This window comes from Oncorhynchus mykiss, chromosome 32, assembly GCF_013265735.2.
Source record: "Oncorhynchus mykiss isolate Arlee chromosome 32, USDA_OmykA_1.1, whole genome shotgun sequence".
NCBI classification, from domain to species: domain Eukaryota; kingdom Metazoa; phylum Chordata; class Actinopteri; order Salmoniformes; family Salmonidae; genus Oncorhynchus; species Oncorhynchus mykiss.
This window is the reverse complement of record NC_050572.1, coordinates 18,983,430-18,998,555: the sequence shown is the minus strand read 5'-3', so window position 1 is coordinate 18,998,555 and position 15,126 is coordinate 18,983,430. Positions and strand designations below refer to the sequence as shown.

Below are 15,126 nucleotides of genomic sequence, written 5' to 3'. Positions count from 1 at the left end.
GTAATCATATTGGAGATGTAAAATGTCATTTAAAAAATACGGAAGTACGTTTTATCAGCATGGAAAGGCGCATGAGGATGATGTGAGTGTGCTTCAACATTTTATCAACTTTACAGAACCACACGATCGTTTTTTTTTAGCTACTTTGTTTTATATATTTTAACATTCAAGAAAGTCGTGTGGTTGTGAATGAGTTAGAACCTAGCTTACGTTATCCTAATTTCGACCGAGTAACTAGCTACAACGATCGAAATGACTCAAAGTGATGATCATGCCATGACAGCATGAGTTTTAACACTAGTTATTTTACGGACTGTTGTGTCAGCTTGCTGGGGTTCTTGTTTTGGATGCACCTCGCAACTGTCTTGTATGTTTATGTTGTGTTCTAGCTAGGTACATTGTCTTGTTAACGTTAGCTATTATTGCTTCTCTTTTTCCTCTCTCTCTCTCTTTGTAGATAGTTATCTTTACAGGTAACCCTGTAACCCTGTATTACAACTGTAACCCTGTATCAACTTTGGGATTTCTTAAGATTTGGATTACAATATTTCTACTGACCACCAACATGCTGAGTGAGGTAGAGGCCAAAGAGCTGCTGTCCTTCCTCACACTGGACACCAGGCCAGACGTCAAGGGCCAGGCTACTGAGTACATCCTGGGTCTCTCTGGCAACAGGGACGGCTGTCGCTACCTACAGACAAAACCTGACTTCCTTAAAGCCTTGGTGACCCTCACTACCGACCCCTCCATCGCTATCGTCAAAGACTGTTACCACTCTCTCATCAACCTCTCGGCTGATGAGACCATGCACCAACCGCTGATCAAAGACTCGGACTTCCTCCCTATGTTGTTTAAAAACCTCCTGGACCCAGAATTTATGTTTGCGGACCGTATCTGTACGATCCTCACTAACCTGTCGCGGCACGTGAAGACTTGTAAAGAGGTGTTTAAGGCTATGCAGAAGCAGGAGATAGGTTTGGCACAGATAGTGGACATCTTCTGCACTGAGGGCTACAACAAGCAGACATCGCTCCATTACCTGGGCCCCCTCCTCTCCAACCTCACACAGCTGCCCGAGACCAGACACTTTATCCTGGATAAGGAGAGGTCAGTGGCTGGGTGGTTAGCTCATGAGATACAGGGCTAGACTGTCTTTGACTTCTCTCATAATCCAGTAACACCAATGCTAAAACCAGTCCTGTATTCAGTGTCTATAATGATTTAGAAGATAAACTGATTGTAGATCAGCAACACTCCTTTTCTGAGACGCTTAATGCATATGGGCCTGGTACTTTCTTTTTCTGCCCCATAAAGTGCTTCCTTTCTTTTGCTGATCATCCAGCATGTTGCCTATGGAAGACCACTCACTGTGTGTGTGTGTGTTTTAAAATGTTCCACAGGTGTGTAGTTCAGAGGCTCCTTCCCTACACCCAATACCAGGCCTCAACGATCAGACGAGGGGGAGTCATTGGCACTCTGAGAAATTGTTGCTTTGATCATGGTAGGGAAGACACAGAATCTTAATAGGTGTACGACAGTCAGTTTTAACCTTCATAGTTCATGCCTGTTTTGTGTTGAATTGAGTAGGATTGATTTTCGATAAATGCTCTAGATATGTAGAGCTTTTACCTTGTAATCAATGGGAAGATCTCAATTGCATACTCCTAACTTTTTTTTTCTTCTTCTTCCCAGCTCATCATGAGTGGTTGCTGAGTGATGCGGTGGACATTCTGCCTTTCCTGTTGCTGCCTCTCGCTGGGCCTGAGGAACTGTCTGACGAGGAGAATGAAGGTAAATCATTGTTCCTGTCTGAGTGACATTGCAGGGCATGTACGACCCCCCCCCCCCCCCCACCCCCACCCCACACCACACACACACACAAATCCAGACATCTACCGGCCCCTACTCTATCTCCCATATCCCTGTTGTCTCTGGAAAAACAATAAAATACAGAATTATTTTTTTTTAGTTAAAAAGGACTTTGTGTCTGGGACATGACCATGTCTGCTGCAGTGGCCCTCTCGTCCATAGGGGGCAGTGTGTTTGTTCTGTACAGATGACAGGTGGAATTTCAGGGCACCACCCTATTTTATTTTGCATTATGAGTAGACACAATTCGCATCAGGCTAAAGTCAGATTAGAGGGGCCCCAAATGGGAAACTGTTTTAGATCCTTCTAAGGAAGTTCTGCTGTACTCCGCGTCGGTTCAAAGGCGGTGAACACAAAAACAGATTTGTAACTATTTTATACGTTTCACTCTTGTGGAACATACTAATGTTAACCAGTCTTTATAGTAGCCTGAGATGCCGGAGAAGAGCCAAGCTCCTAGAGAGATGGTGGGCGTCACAAGGCCCACACTCAGTAGTGTAAACAACATAATACATACTGTGTGTGTATGTGGTATTTATTAGCTAGTTACTTTACAGCCTTATTCTAAAATTGATTTAAATTGTTTTTATTCCTCAATCTACACCCAATACCCCATAATGACAGCAGATGTGTTACAAATAAACTGAAATATCACAGTTATAAGTATTCAGACACTTTACTCTGTACTTTGTTGAAGCACCTTTGGCAGCGATTACAGCATTGAGTCTTTGGTATGACACTACAAGCTTGGCACACCTGTATGTGGGGTGTTTCTCCCATTCTTCTCTGCATATCCTCTCAAGCTCTGTCAGGTTGGATGGGGAGTGTCACTGCACAGCTATTTTTAGGTCTCCAGAGATGTTTGATCGGGTTCAAGTCCGGGCTCTTGCTGGGCCACTAAAGGACATTCAGAAACTGCGTTCTTGGGGACCTTCAATGCTGCAGACATTTTTCTTTTGTACCCTTCCCCAGATCTGTGCCTTGACACAATCCTGTCTGAGCTCTACGGACAATTCCTTCGACCTCATGGCTTGGTTTTTGCTCTGACATTCAGTGTCAACTGTGGGACATTATATAAACAGGTGTGCTACTTTCCAAATCATGTCCAATAAATGTAATTTACCACAGGTGGACTCCAAGTTGTATAAACATCTCAAGGAGGATCAAAGGAAACAGGATGCACCTGAGCTCAATTTTGAGTCTCATAACAAAGGGTCTGAATACTTATGTAAATAAGGTATTTCTAAACTTGTTTTCGCTTTGACATTATGGGTTATTGTGTGTAGATTGAGGATTTTTATTTGATCAAATTTACAATAAGGCTGTAATGTAACAAAATGTGGAAAAAGTCAAGGTCTGAATACTTTCCGAAGACACTGTATATTGCTACTGCACTTCAAGATGTCTGCATTGAAAATAAGCCTAGTACTGATGGTACTTTGTCCTTATTCAATGAAGGGTTACCTGTCGACCTCCAGTACTTACCAGAGGACAAGGAAAGAGAGGAGGATCCCGACATTCGCAAGATGCTCATTGAGACCATGATACTGGTTGGTGTCACCTAGAGTTTTTTTTTTTTTTTTTTTAACTAGGCAAGTCAGTTAAGAACAAATTCTTATTTTCAATGACTGCCTAGGAACAGTGGGTTAACTGCCTTGTTCAGGGGCAAAAGTACAGATTTTGTACCTTGTCAGCTCGGTTACTAGTCCAACACTCTAACCACTAGGCTACGCTGCCTCCCCCGAGTCAATGCCATGCTTCCACCAACACTTAACCATCTGTGTCACTGAACCAGTAAAGCTTTGTTTCTCTGTATAATCCAAACGGGTTTAACAGCAAAAAAAAACAGTTTGCTGTTTTTGTGTCTCTTTTGCACCCAGTTGACAGCTACCAAAGTAGGTAGGCAGATTCTGAAGGCCAAGAATGTCTATGCCATCATGAGGGAGTTCCACAACTGGGAAAAGGAGCCTCACGTGGCCGCTGCTTGTGAGAAGCTCATACAGGTAAACTATGAATATAACTTCCAAAAATGTTTATGTTTGTACTAAGGTACAAAAACATACCTATGGTTTACCATAGTAAATCAATACAGAGCAACCTCATGGTGAGCTGCTGGTGATGTGTTATTCACAACCCAGTCCAGAGCTGGGGTGTGTGTCCCAGCTGTCGTCATGGCACCTTGGCAGTTATGTAGTAGTAGTAGTAGAAAAAGGTGATCATCTGGACGCAGTGAAAAAGGTAACGCTTACTATACTTTCAATGCATTTTTCAGCAAAAGGTGGGTAAACTGTTGAAAGAAAAAAATAAGTGTGTGAACTGCGTTTACTTGCATTTACCCTCCATTGCACCTTGGTAACTGTTACATTCAGGAAGAACAACTATTTTATTTTCATGACTTCTTATTGTGCTTGGTAAAACAACCCAGTCTATGGCGCCAATGAATCTCATGACATCTCAGTACTCTGAGTGCTGAAATTTACAGCATCGGCAGGTTTAAGAAAACAGAGTCCACGTTCCAAATGGCACCCTATTTCCTACATTATATGGGGTCCTATAGGCCCTGGCCAAAGGTAGCACACTATATAGGGAATAGGATGCCATTTGGGATGCAGGCAGGATGTTCTGATTGGCTGGAAAAAGCTTCCACTGTTCCGTTCCTGCTCTGCACTGCGGTGGCAGTCTTGTAGTGGGGAAAGACCGAGTGGAAAAGATGTCACTCGGTCTCGCATAAAAATAAAACCCTGATACACTCCATAACAGCTCGGAGATCCCTTTTGAACTGTGGTCCAGAGGCACAAGTTCAGTCTTTAGCTACCCAGCCAGTTTTAATCACTGTCATAAAACGTTGAAATCCGAGCGTGATATTTATCCAAGACTAATGGGCTTTTTATGCTGAATCTTGTGGATAACAAGGCTGTAACGTTTTATCATATTACTTTTAAAAAAAACTTTATTTCCACTAAGTTTTTCTTCAATTGTCTGGAGCTTGTCCTGATGCCGTTCTGACATTTCTTGGGCTAATTTGTTGTCAATTACAGTCTGCGGTAATGTTGAGGATGTCATTGGAATATTTTGGTCTCTACTGTTTTTCACCTAAAGTAGCCAAAATACCGGATAGGAAGATCTTAAAGCCAAGGCAGCATTCGACTGAGAATTGGGTCAATTGTGTGTTTTTATCCACGCGTGTATGCGCATGTGTCTCTGCCAGGTGCTGATCGGGGACGAGCCAGAGCCAGACATGGAGAACCTGTTGGAGGTGGAGATTCCTGAGGACGTGGAGGTGAAGCTCAAAGACATGGATGCCAAGGAGCAGGAGCAGTTGGAGAAGGACCAGGAAGATCTGTTAAATCCAGACCAGTCCCAGCAGTGTGCTGGCATAGTGAGGATGATGTAGCAAGGTGGTCTTTTCTACATTTAAACTGGTCAACCATCTTATGAACAATGGAACCAACTGCTAACTCAAATTTAACAGAAAATGATTGACATCACGATAACAAACGGCATGAAATCAGGACTCGGAAGGACTGTGTGCAATCTGAAACTTTCACACCATGTAATTTCGCACCACAAAGTCTTAAATCGATGAAAATAATGTAATTTTATTTTTAACGAAAGGAGTATGTCCTTGATTTTGTTTTCTGTACGAATCCCAAAATGTTTCCGTCACACTTGATTGAGCACATGGAAGAAGTCTATGGTTAGCAGCCCCCTAGGCTAGTCCCGAGGAGTAGAACACCTCAGAAGGTGGTTGGGGGTGCGGCTGCTGTCAGCTTGCCTGAGGGGCTATGCAGCTGCCTGTTGGCCGAGCCAGGCTTCCTGAAGTTGGGGAGGTTGTGGAAGGGCTTTGGGGCGAAGGGCGGCCGGGGCCGGGTCATGAAGAGACGGTTGGTGTTGGTGCTCTGGCATTGGGTGGGTCTCATCAGGAGCCGACAGGGGGACACCAAGGGGGGCTTGGGGCAGGGCGGCTCCTCTCTCTTCTCCTGTGGTGGTTCACGGTGATGGCAGCCAGCGCTGCTGGCCCCGGTGAGGTAGTGGGGGGCCACTACAATTCGCTGGGGCCTCTCAGGCAGGCTGGTGTGTCTGAAGGATGAACGGGTGAGGGTGCCAGGGCCTGAGTGGCAGGAGCGGCCTGTTACACATCCAGTCGGATCTGTATTTCAACATGCCAGGTAGACTGACTTTATAACACATCCAGACAGCTCTGTAATTCAACATGCCAGGTAGACTGACTTTATAGCACATCCAGTCAGCTCTGTATTTCAACATGACAGGTAGACTGACTTTATAACACCTCCAGTCAGCTCTGTAATTCAACATGCCAGGCAGACTGACTTTATAACACATCCAGACAGCTCTGTAATTCAACATGCCAGGTAGACTGACTTTATAGCACATCCAGTCAGCTCTGTATTTCAACATGCCAGGTAGACTGACTTTATAGCACATCCAGACAGCTCTGTAATTCAACATGCCAGGTAGACTGACTTTATAACACATCCAGTCAGCTCTGTAATTCAACATGCCAGGCAGACTGACTTTATAACACATCCAGACAGCTCTGTAATTCAACATGCCAGGTAGACTGACTTTTATAACATTTTAGTCTTGTGGAAAAGGGTTTCCAAAAGTCTGTCCGGGGCCCCCTGGGTGCACGTTTTGGTTTTTACTCTAGCACTACACAGCTGATTCAAATAATGAAAGCTTGATGATGATGAGTTGCTTATTTGACCAAACATGCACCCAAGGCGGGCCCCAGGACCGAATTTGCGAAGCCCTTATTTAGAAGACTTATCCAGAATGACTTACAGGAGCAATTAGGGTTAAGTGCCTTGCTCAAGGGCACAGCGACAGATTTTTCACCTAGTCGACTCGGGGATTCAATCCAGCAACCTTTAGGTTACTGGCCCATGTTCTTAACCACTAGGCTACCTGCTGAAGCTGGTTTATATAGACAAAGAACCATAGTAGTATTTCACATACTGCTAGATATCTAACTTACATGATGTATAACAGTCATTTACAAAAATGTCATGCCATCTAAAATCATTATGGCGTTAACTTGCTTGAAAGAACGAGACTATAGGGAAGTAGTGCACTACAGTGGCAAGAAAAGTATGTGAACCCTTTGGATTTCTGCATAAACTGGTCATAAAATTAGATCTGATCTTCATCTAAGTCACAACAACAGGCACACAGTCTGCTTAAACTAATAACACACATGGTTATATTTTTGGATAAAGTATGTGAACCCCGAGGCGAATGACTTCTCCAAAAGCTAATTGGAGTCAGGAGTCAGCTAACCGGGAATACAATCATTGAGATGGAGATGTTGGTTAGAGCTGCCTTGCCCTATAAAAAACACTCACAACATTTGAGTTTGCTATTCACAAGAGGCATTGCCTGATGTGAACCATGCCTTGAAAAAAAGAGATCTCAGAAGACCCAAGATTAAGAATTGTTGACTTGCAGAAAGCTGGAACGGGTTACAAAAGTATCTCTAAAAGCCTTGATGTTCATCAGTCCACGGTAAGACAAATAATCTATAAATTGAGAAAGTTCAGCACTGTTGCTACTCTCCCTAGGAGTGGCCATCCTGCAAAAGATCAAGATCACAGAATGATTAATAAGGTTAAGAATCTTAGTGTCAGCTAAAGACAGCTAAAATATCTGGGACATGCTAATATCTCTGTTGACAACACTAAACAAGAATGGTGTTCATGGGAGGACACCATGGAAGAAGCCACTGCTGTCCAAAAAAAACATTACTGCACGTCTGAAGTTTGCAAAAGTTCATCTGGATGTTCCACAGCGCTACTGGCAAAATATTCTCTGTACAGATGCAACTAAAGTTTAGTTGTTTGGAAGGAACACAACACTGCTTGGAGAAGAAAAGGCACAGCACACCAACATCAAAACCTCATCCCCACTGTAAAGTATGGTGGAGGGAGCATCATGGTTTGGAGCTGCTTTGCTGCCTCAGGGCCTGGACAGCTTGCTATCAACGGAAAAATGAATTCCCACGTTTATCAAGACATTTTGCAGGAGAATGTAAGACTCCAGAATATATCTGTTAGGTAAGAAAAGGGAGTATGGGGAACACAGGAAAACAAAATCATGGATCTCGTCAAATATGGTTATTGCTATCTGGAATCATTGTCCTCCAAATTAAGCTCAACAGAAATTGTTTTGTTGCAACAGAACAACGGCCGAAAACACAGAAGTAAATCAACAACAGAAAATACTCCTTCTGGAGTGGCCCAGTCAGTCCTGACTTCAACCCGATTGAGATGCTGTGGCATGACCTCGAGTGGTTCACACCAGACATTACAAGAATATTGCTGAACAAACAGTTTTGTAAAGATGAATGGTCCAAAATTCCTCCTGACCGTTGTCTGATCCGCAACTACAGAAAACGTTTGGTTGAGGTTATTGCTGCCAAATTAGGCTCAACCAGTTATTAAAACCAAGGGTTCACATACTTTTCCCACCCTGCACCTTGAATGTTTACACAGTGTATTCAATAAAGACATGAAAACGTATAATTGTTTGTGTGTTATTAGTTTAAGCAGACTGTCTATTGTTGTGACTTAGATGAAGATCAGATCAAATGTTATGACCAATTTATGCAGATATCCAGGTAATTTCAAAGGGTTCACATACTTTTTCTTGCCACTGTAGATAGAAAATAGGGCACCATTTATGGAGTGACAGAGGGAACATCTCACCGTCTTTAAGCTTCTTGTCCAAGGCTTTGTTCTTGTGGGAGGTGTCGCTCCTGGTGGCACGCAGCTTGTAGAGCGGGCCGGTCATGGATGGCATCATCCACTGGTGTGTGTTGACCTGGTCCAGAGGCAGGCGAGCGGTGGGCTGCCACTCTAACAGCTTCTTAATCAGGTCCTGGCAGCCTGGAGGGGCATAGACAGCCAGGGAACATTAGGACTGGAGCTTTTTATGTCAAAAGTATTTTTATTGACTTTAAATTAATACACATGTCAACAAGTAAAGACAGGCACACACCCTCCCCCCAAAAAATCCACTTTGCATTACTATCGTTCTATAATAATCATACAGATGCCAATTTCAGAAATTGATGAGGGCATTTCTTTTTTTGAAGCTGGGCTGGAATGCGTTTGGGTCCTCTTTCTTTCCAAAGCAAACAGTGTTATATATATTTTTAAACACATTTCTCAGACCAGGGCCCGTATCCACAAAGCATCACAAAGTGGGAGTGCTGTTCTCGGATCAGTCGTGTTTCCTAAATCTTGAAATAATAAGATTGCATAGACACTGGGGACCTGATCCTAGATCAGCGCTCCTACTCTGAGATGCTTTATGACTATGGCCCCTGTTCATTGCTGGCAGAATACCTGAAGAAACTGGGTGGTGGAACGGCAGCTCTTTCCTGATGAGTTGGACCAGTTTGCGTGGGTGCTTCTCATGGTAGGGCAGCTTCCCTGTGACCATGGCATACAGAATCACCCCTCTGGAGATGGAGAGGAGATACATGGCCAACTAACTTCCAGTAAGCAGAAGACAGAAAACAGTTGTGTTCAAAACTATCACACTTGGGATATGTGATGCCCCCTTGACCGTATGATTTGTTTTGATAACATGACTGTCAGTATATACAGTAAGCAACTAGTATGTAGGTGCACTGGGACCAATGAGAAAAGTTGTTCTGTAGAAGTTGTGGAATGAAACTCGTATAGCTATTTAACTAAGTGTGAGACTTGTGTCGAGGCTGTGTCCCAAATGACTCCCTAATCCATATAGTGCACTACTTTATACCAGGGCCCATGGTCAAAAGCAGAGCACTAAATAGGGAAAAGGGGTGCCATTTTGGACGGAATGTGTGTCTGATGACTCACAGGCTCCACAGGTCAGCTTGTTCTCCATTGTATTTGCGAGACAGTAGGATCTCTGGGGCAGTGTAGGCCACGGAACCACAGAAGGTGTTCATCAGAGCACTCCTGTCTGTGTAGTGGTTGGCAAAGCCAAAGTCTGCCAGGCACAGCGCAAGCACACACACACACACACACAGAGTCAGTGATGCACATGGTTTTACCATAGGCTGGATTTAGAAACCTGTCTGGTGAGGTGGTTATTGGAGTGCATGGTTATTTTACCAGTTAATTTCACAAATCCTTGCTCGTCCAACAGTATGTTTTCACATTTCAGGTCTCTGAAAAGGAAAAGGACATTGTCATGGTGAATGCAAGACATATTGACATTACCTGTGACTATTGTGGGTGTGTCAGGCAGCAACAGTGCTTGATGAGCAACAGTGCTTGTAAACTACGATGTGTGATTGTTGTAGCAGTCATGCACTAAGTGGTTGCTGTGGTATTACTGTAAACTACGATATGTGATTGTTGTAGCAGTCATGCACTATGTGGTATTACTGTACTCTACGTTGTGATTGTTGTAGCAGCTGCGGTATTACTGTAAACTACGATATGTGATTGTTGTAGCAGTCATGCACTAAGTGTTTGCTGTGGTATTACTGTAAACTACGATATGTGGTTGTTGTGGTTTTACTCAACATTACCTGTGATTGTTGCAGATATAGAATTAGATGGTTGCAGGAACAAAAGTTGTGTTACCTGTGTACTATGTGGTTATTTTTTATTTATTTTTATTTCACCTTTAGTTATGGCATACAATGAGGTGTTTTCTGTGTACTATGTGGTTGTTATGGCAGACAGTGAGGTGTTACCTGTGTACTATGTGGTTATGGCAGACAATGAGGTGTTTTCTGTGTACTATGTGGTTGTTATGGCAGACAGTGAGGTGTTACCTGTGTACTATGTGGTTGTTATGGTAGACAGCGAGGTGGTACCTGTGTACTATGTGGTTGTTATGGCAGACAGTACACAGGTAACATCTCACTATGTGGTTGTTATGGCAGACAGTGAGGTGTTACCTGTGTACAATGTGGTTGTTGTGACAGACAGTGAGGTGTTACTTGTGTACTATGTGGATGTTATGGCAGACAGTGCGGTGTTACCTGTGTACTATGTGGTTGTTGTGACAGTGAGGTGTTACCCGTGTACTATGTTATGGCAGACAGTGAGGTGTTACTTGTGTACTATGTGGTTGTTATGGCAGACAGTGAGGTGTTACCTGTGTACAATGTGGTTGTTGTGACAGACAGTGCGGTGTTACCTGTGTACTATGTAGTTGTTGTGACAGTGAGGTGAACATTTGAACATCTTGGCCATGTTCTGTTATAATCTCCACCCGGCACAGCCAGAAGAGGACTGGCCACCCCACATAGCCTGGTTCCTCTCTAGGTTTCTTCCTAGGTTTTGGCCTTTCTAGGGAGTTTTTCCTAGCCACCGTGCTTCTACACCTGCATTGCTTGCTGTTTGGGGTTTTAGGCTGGGTTTCTGTACAGCACTTTGAGATATCAGCTGATGTACGAAGAGCTATATAAATAAATTTGATTTGATTTACCTGTGTACTATGTGGTTGTTGTGACAGTGAGGTGTTACCTGTGTACTATGTGGTTGTTGTGACAGTGAGGTGTTACCTGTGTACTATGGGGTTGTTGTGACAGTGAGGTGTTACCTGTGTACTATGTGGTTGTTGTGACAGTGAGGTGTTACCTGTGTACTATGTGGTTGTTGTGACAGTGAGGTGTTACCTGTGTACTATGTGGTTGTTGTGACAGTGAGGTGTTACCTGTGTACTATGTGGTTGTTGTGACAGACAGTGAGGTGTTACCTGTGTACTATGTGGTTGTTGTGACAGACAGCGAGGTGTTACTTTTGTACTATGTGGTTGTTGTGACAGACAGCGAGGTGTTACCTGTGTACTATGTGGTTGTTGTGACAGACAGTGAGGTGTTACCTGTGTACTATGTGGTTGTTGTGACAGTGAGGTGTTACCTGTGTACTATGTGGTTGTTGTGACAGACAGTGAGGTGTTACCTGTGTACTATGTGGTTGTTGTGACAGACAGCGAGGTGTTACCTGTGTACTATGTGGTTGTTGTGACAGACAGTGAGGTGTTACCTGTGTACTATGTGGTTGTTGTGACAGACAGTGAGGTGTTACCTGTATACTGTGGTTGTTGTGACAGACAGTGAGGTGTTACCTGTGTACTATGTGGTTGTTGTGACAGACAGCGAGGTGTTACCTGTGTACTATGTGGTTGTTGTGACAGACAGCGAGGTGTTACCTGTGTACTATGTGGTTGTTGTGACAGACAGCGAGGTGTTACCTGTGTACTATGTGGTTGTTGTGACAGTGAGGTGTTACCTGTGTACTATGTGGTTGTTGTGATAGACAGTGAGGTGTTACCTGTGTACTATGTGGTTGTTGTGACAGACAGCGAGGTGTTACCTGTGTACTATGTGGTTGTTGTGACAGACAGCGAGGTGTTACCTGTGTACTATGTGGTTGTTGTGACAGACAGTGAGGTGTTACCTGTATACTGTTGTTGTTGTGACAGACAGTGAGGTGTTACCTGTGTACTATGTGGTTGTTGTGATAGACAGTGAGGTGTTACCTGTGTACTATGTGGTTGTTGTGACAGACAGTGAGGTGTTACCTGTGTACTATGTGGTTGTTGTGACAGTGCATGACAGCGTTGACTATCTGTTTGAAGAGCCTGCGAGCCTCCTCTTCACTGAGGCCCGGGCTGCCCTTGCTATGGGACACGGCGTTGATGTGTTCTAAAAGGTCTCCGCTCAGAGCCAGCTCCAGAATCAGATAGAACCGCTTCAGTGAACGGAACATGTCATACAGCTGGACCTGTTCAAAAATAGAGTACCCACCACATAAATAGAATCTATTTACCTAATGATTCTACTTCTATGGTACACACGCTATGGTACACACTGGATGCAGGTGCATGCTTGACATCACATCAAAACTTTCTTGCAATACCATTTAGGTGTCTAAGGGCCAGTTTCCCAGAGCCAGATTAGGCCTATTCCTGGACTAAAAGGCATGTTCAATGGAGATATCCAACTAATCTAAAGGACAGTTTTATTGCTTCTTTAATCAGGACAGTTTACAGCTGTGCTAACACAATTGCAAAAGGGTTTTCTAATGATCAATTAGCCTTTTAAAATGATACATTTGGATTAGCTAACACAACGTGCCGTTGGAACACAGGAGTGATGGTTGCTGATAATGGGTCTCTATACGCCTATGTAGATATTCCATTAAAAATCAGCCGTTTCCAGCTACAATAGTAATTTACAACATTAACAATGGCTACACGGAATGTCTGATCAATTTTATCTATTTTAATGGACAACAAATGAGCTTTTCTAAGTGACCCCAAACTTTTGAATGGTAGTGTACAGTACCAGTCAAAAGTTTGGACACACCTAATCATTCAAGGGTTTTTCTTTATTTGTACTATTTTCTACATTGTAGAATAATAGTGAAGACATCAAAACTATGAAATAACACACATGGAATCATGTAGTAACTGAATAAGTGCTAAACCAATCAAAATATATTTTATATTTGAGATTCTTCAAAGTAGCCACCCTTTGCCTTGATGACAGCTTTGCACACTCGTGGCATTCTCTCAACCAGCTTCACCTGGAATGCTTTTCCAAGAGTCTTGAAGGAGTTCCCACATTTGCTGAGCACTTGCTGCTTTTCCTTTACTCTGCGGTTCAACTCATCCCAAACCATCTCAATTGGGTTGAGGTCGGGTGATTGTGGAGGCCAGGTCATCTGATGCAGCACTACATCACTCTCCTTCTTGGTCAAATAGCCCTTACACAGCCTGGAGATGTGTTGGGTCATTGTCCTGTTGAAAAACAAATGATATTCCCACTAAGCACAAACCAGATGGGATGGTGCATCGCTGCAGAATGCTGTGGTAGCCATGCTGGTTAAGTGTGCCTTGAATTCTAAATAAATCACTGACAGTGTCACCAGTAAAGCACCATCACACCTCCTCCATGCTTCACGGTGGGAACCACACAAGCGGAGATCATCTGTTCACCTACTCTGTGTTTTACAAAGACACACAAAAATCTCACATTTGGATTCATCAGACCAAAGGACAGATTTCCAGCGGTCTAATATCCATTGCTCGTGTTTCTTGGCCCCAGCAAGTCTCTTCTTCATATTGGTGTCCTTGAGTAGTGGTTTCTTTGCAGCAATTCGACCATGAAGGCCTGATTCACACAGTCTCCTCTGAACAATTGATGTTGAGATTTGTTTGCTACTTGAACTCTGTGAAGCATTTATTTGGGCTGAAATTTCTGAGGCTGGCAACTCTAATGAACTTATCCTTTGCAGCAGAGGTAACTCTGGGTCTTCTGTGGTGGTCCTCGTGAGAGCCAGTTTCATCACAGCACTTGATGTTTTTTGCAACTGCACTTAAAGTAACGTTCAAATTGAAACTTTCCGCATTGATTGACCTTCATGTCTTAATGTAATGATGGACTGTCATTTCTCTATTGCTTATTTGAGCTGTTCTTGCCATAATATGGATTTGGTATTTTGCCAAATAGGGCTATCTTCTGTGTACCACCCCTACCGTGTCACAACACAACTGATTGGCTCAAACGCATTAAGAAGGAAAGAAATTCCACAAATGAACTTTTAACAAGCCCACCTGTTGATTGAAATGTATTACAGGTGACTACTCCATGAAGCTGGTTGAGAGAATGCCAAGAGTGTGCAAATCTGTCAAGGCAAAGGTTGGCTACTTTGAAGAATCTCAAATATGTAGATTTGTTTAACACTTTTTGGTTACTACATTATTCCATACAGTGGGGAGAACAGGTATTTGATACACTGCCGATTTTGCAGGTTTTCCTACTTACAAAGCATGTAGAGGTCTGTAATTTTTTCATAGGTACACTTCAACTGTGAGAGACGGAATCTAAAACAAAAATCCAGAAAATCACATTGTATGATTTTTAAGTAAATAATTTGCATTTTATTGCATGACATAAGTATTTGATACATCAGAAAAGCAGAACTTAATATTTGGTACAGAAACCTTTTGATTGCAATTACAGAGATCATACTTTTCCTGTAGTTCTTGACCAGGTTTGCACACACTGTAGCAGGGATTTTGGCCCACTCCTCCTTACAGACCTCTGGATCTTTCAGGTTTTGGGGCTGTCGCTGGGCAATACGGACTTTCAGCTCCCTCCAAAGATTTTCTATTGGGTTCAGGTCTGGAGACTGGCTAGGCCACTCCAGGACCTTGAGATGCTTCTTACGGAGCCACTCCTTAGTTGCCCTGGCTGTGTGTTTCGGGTCGTTGTCATGC

The 15,126-nt window shown here is 43.3% G+C and overlaps 1 protein-coding gene across 1 annotated transcript; it reads left to right on the top strand.

Annotated features, from left to right (window-relative positions):
• The first annotated feature begins 4 nt into the window (after nucleotides 1-4).
• LOC110488047 (protein HGH1 homolog) lies at nucleotides 5-5,486 on the top strand. The gene is made up of 7 exons (XM_021560016.2): nucleotides 5-82; nucleotides 458-1,107; nucleotides 1,401-1,501; nucleotides 1,693-1,791; nucleotides 3,328-3,419; nucleotides 3,750-3,872; nucleotides 5,078-5,486. The coding sequence occupies exons 1-7, from the start codon at nucleotides 23-25 to the stop codon at nucleotides 5,261-5,263; spliced, it is 1,311 nt and encodes a 436-aa protein (XP_021415691.2). The 5' UTR covers nucleotides 5-22; the 3' UTR covers nucleotides 5,264-5,486.
• Nucleotides 5,487-15,126: the final 9,640 nt, after the last annotated feature.

Bases quoted from the DNA above. Each gene is read 5' to 3' on its own strand.
- LOC110488047 (XM_021560016.2), top strand. From the start codon at position 23: ATGTCATTTAAAAAATACGGAAGTACGTTTTATCAGCATGGAAAGGCG. The intron at 3,420-3,749 runs GTTGGTGTCACC...TTTTGCACCCAG, and splicing joins TCATTGAGACCATGATACTG to TTGACAGCTACCAAAGTAGG. The intron at 3,873-5,077 runs GTAAACTATGAA...TGTCTCTGCCAG, and splicing joins CTTGTGAGAAGCTCATACAG to GTGCTGATCGGGGACGAGCC.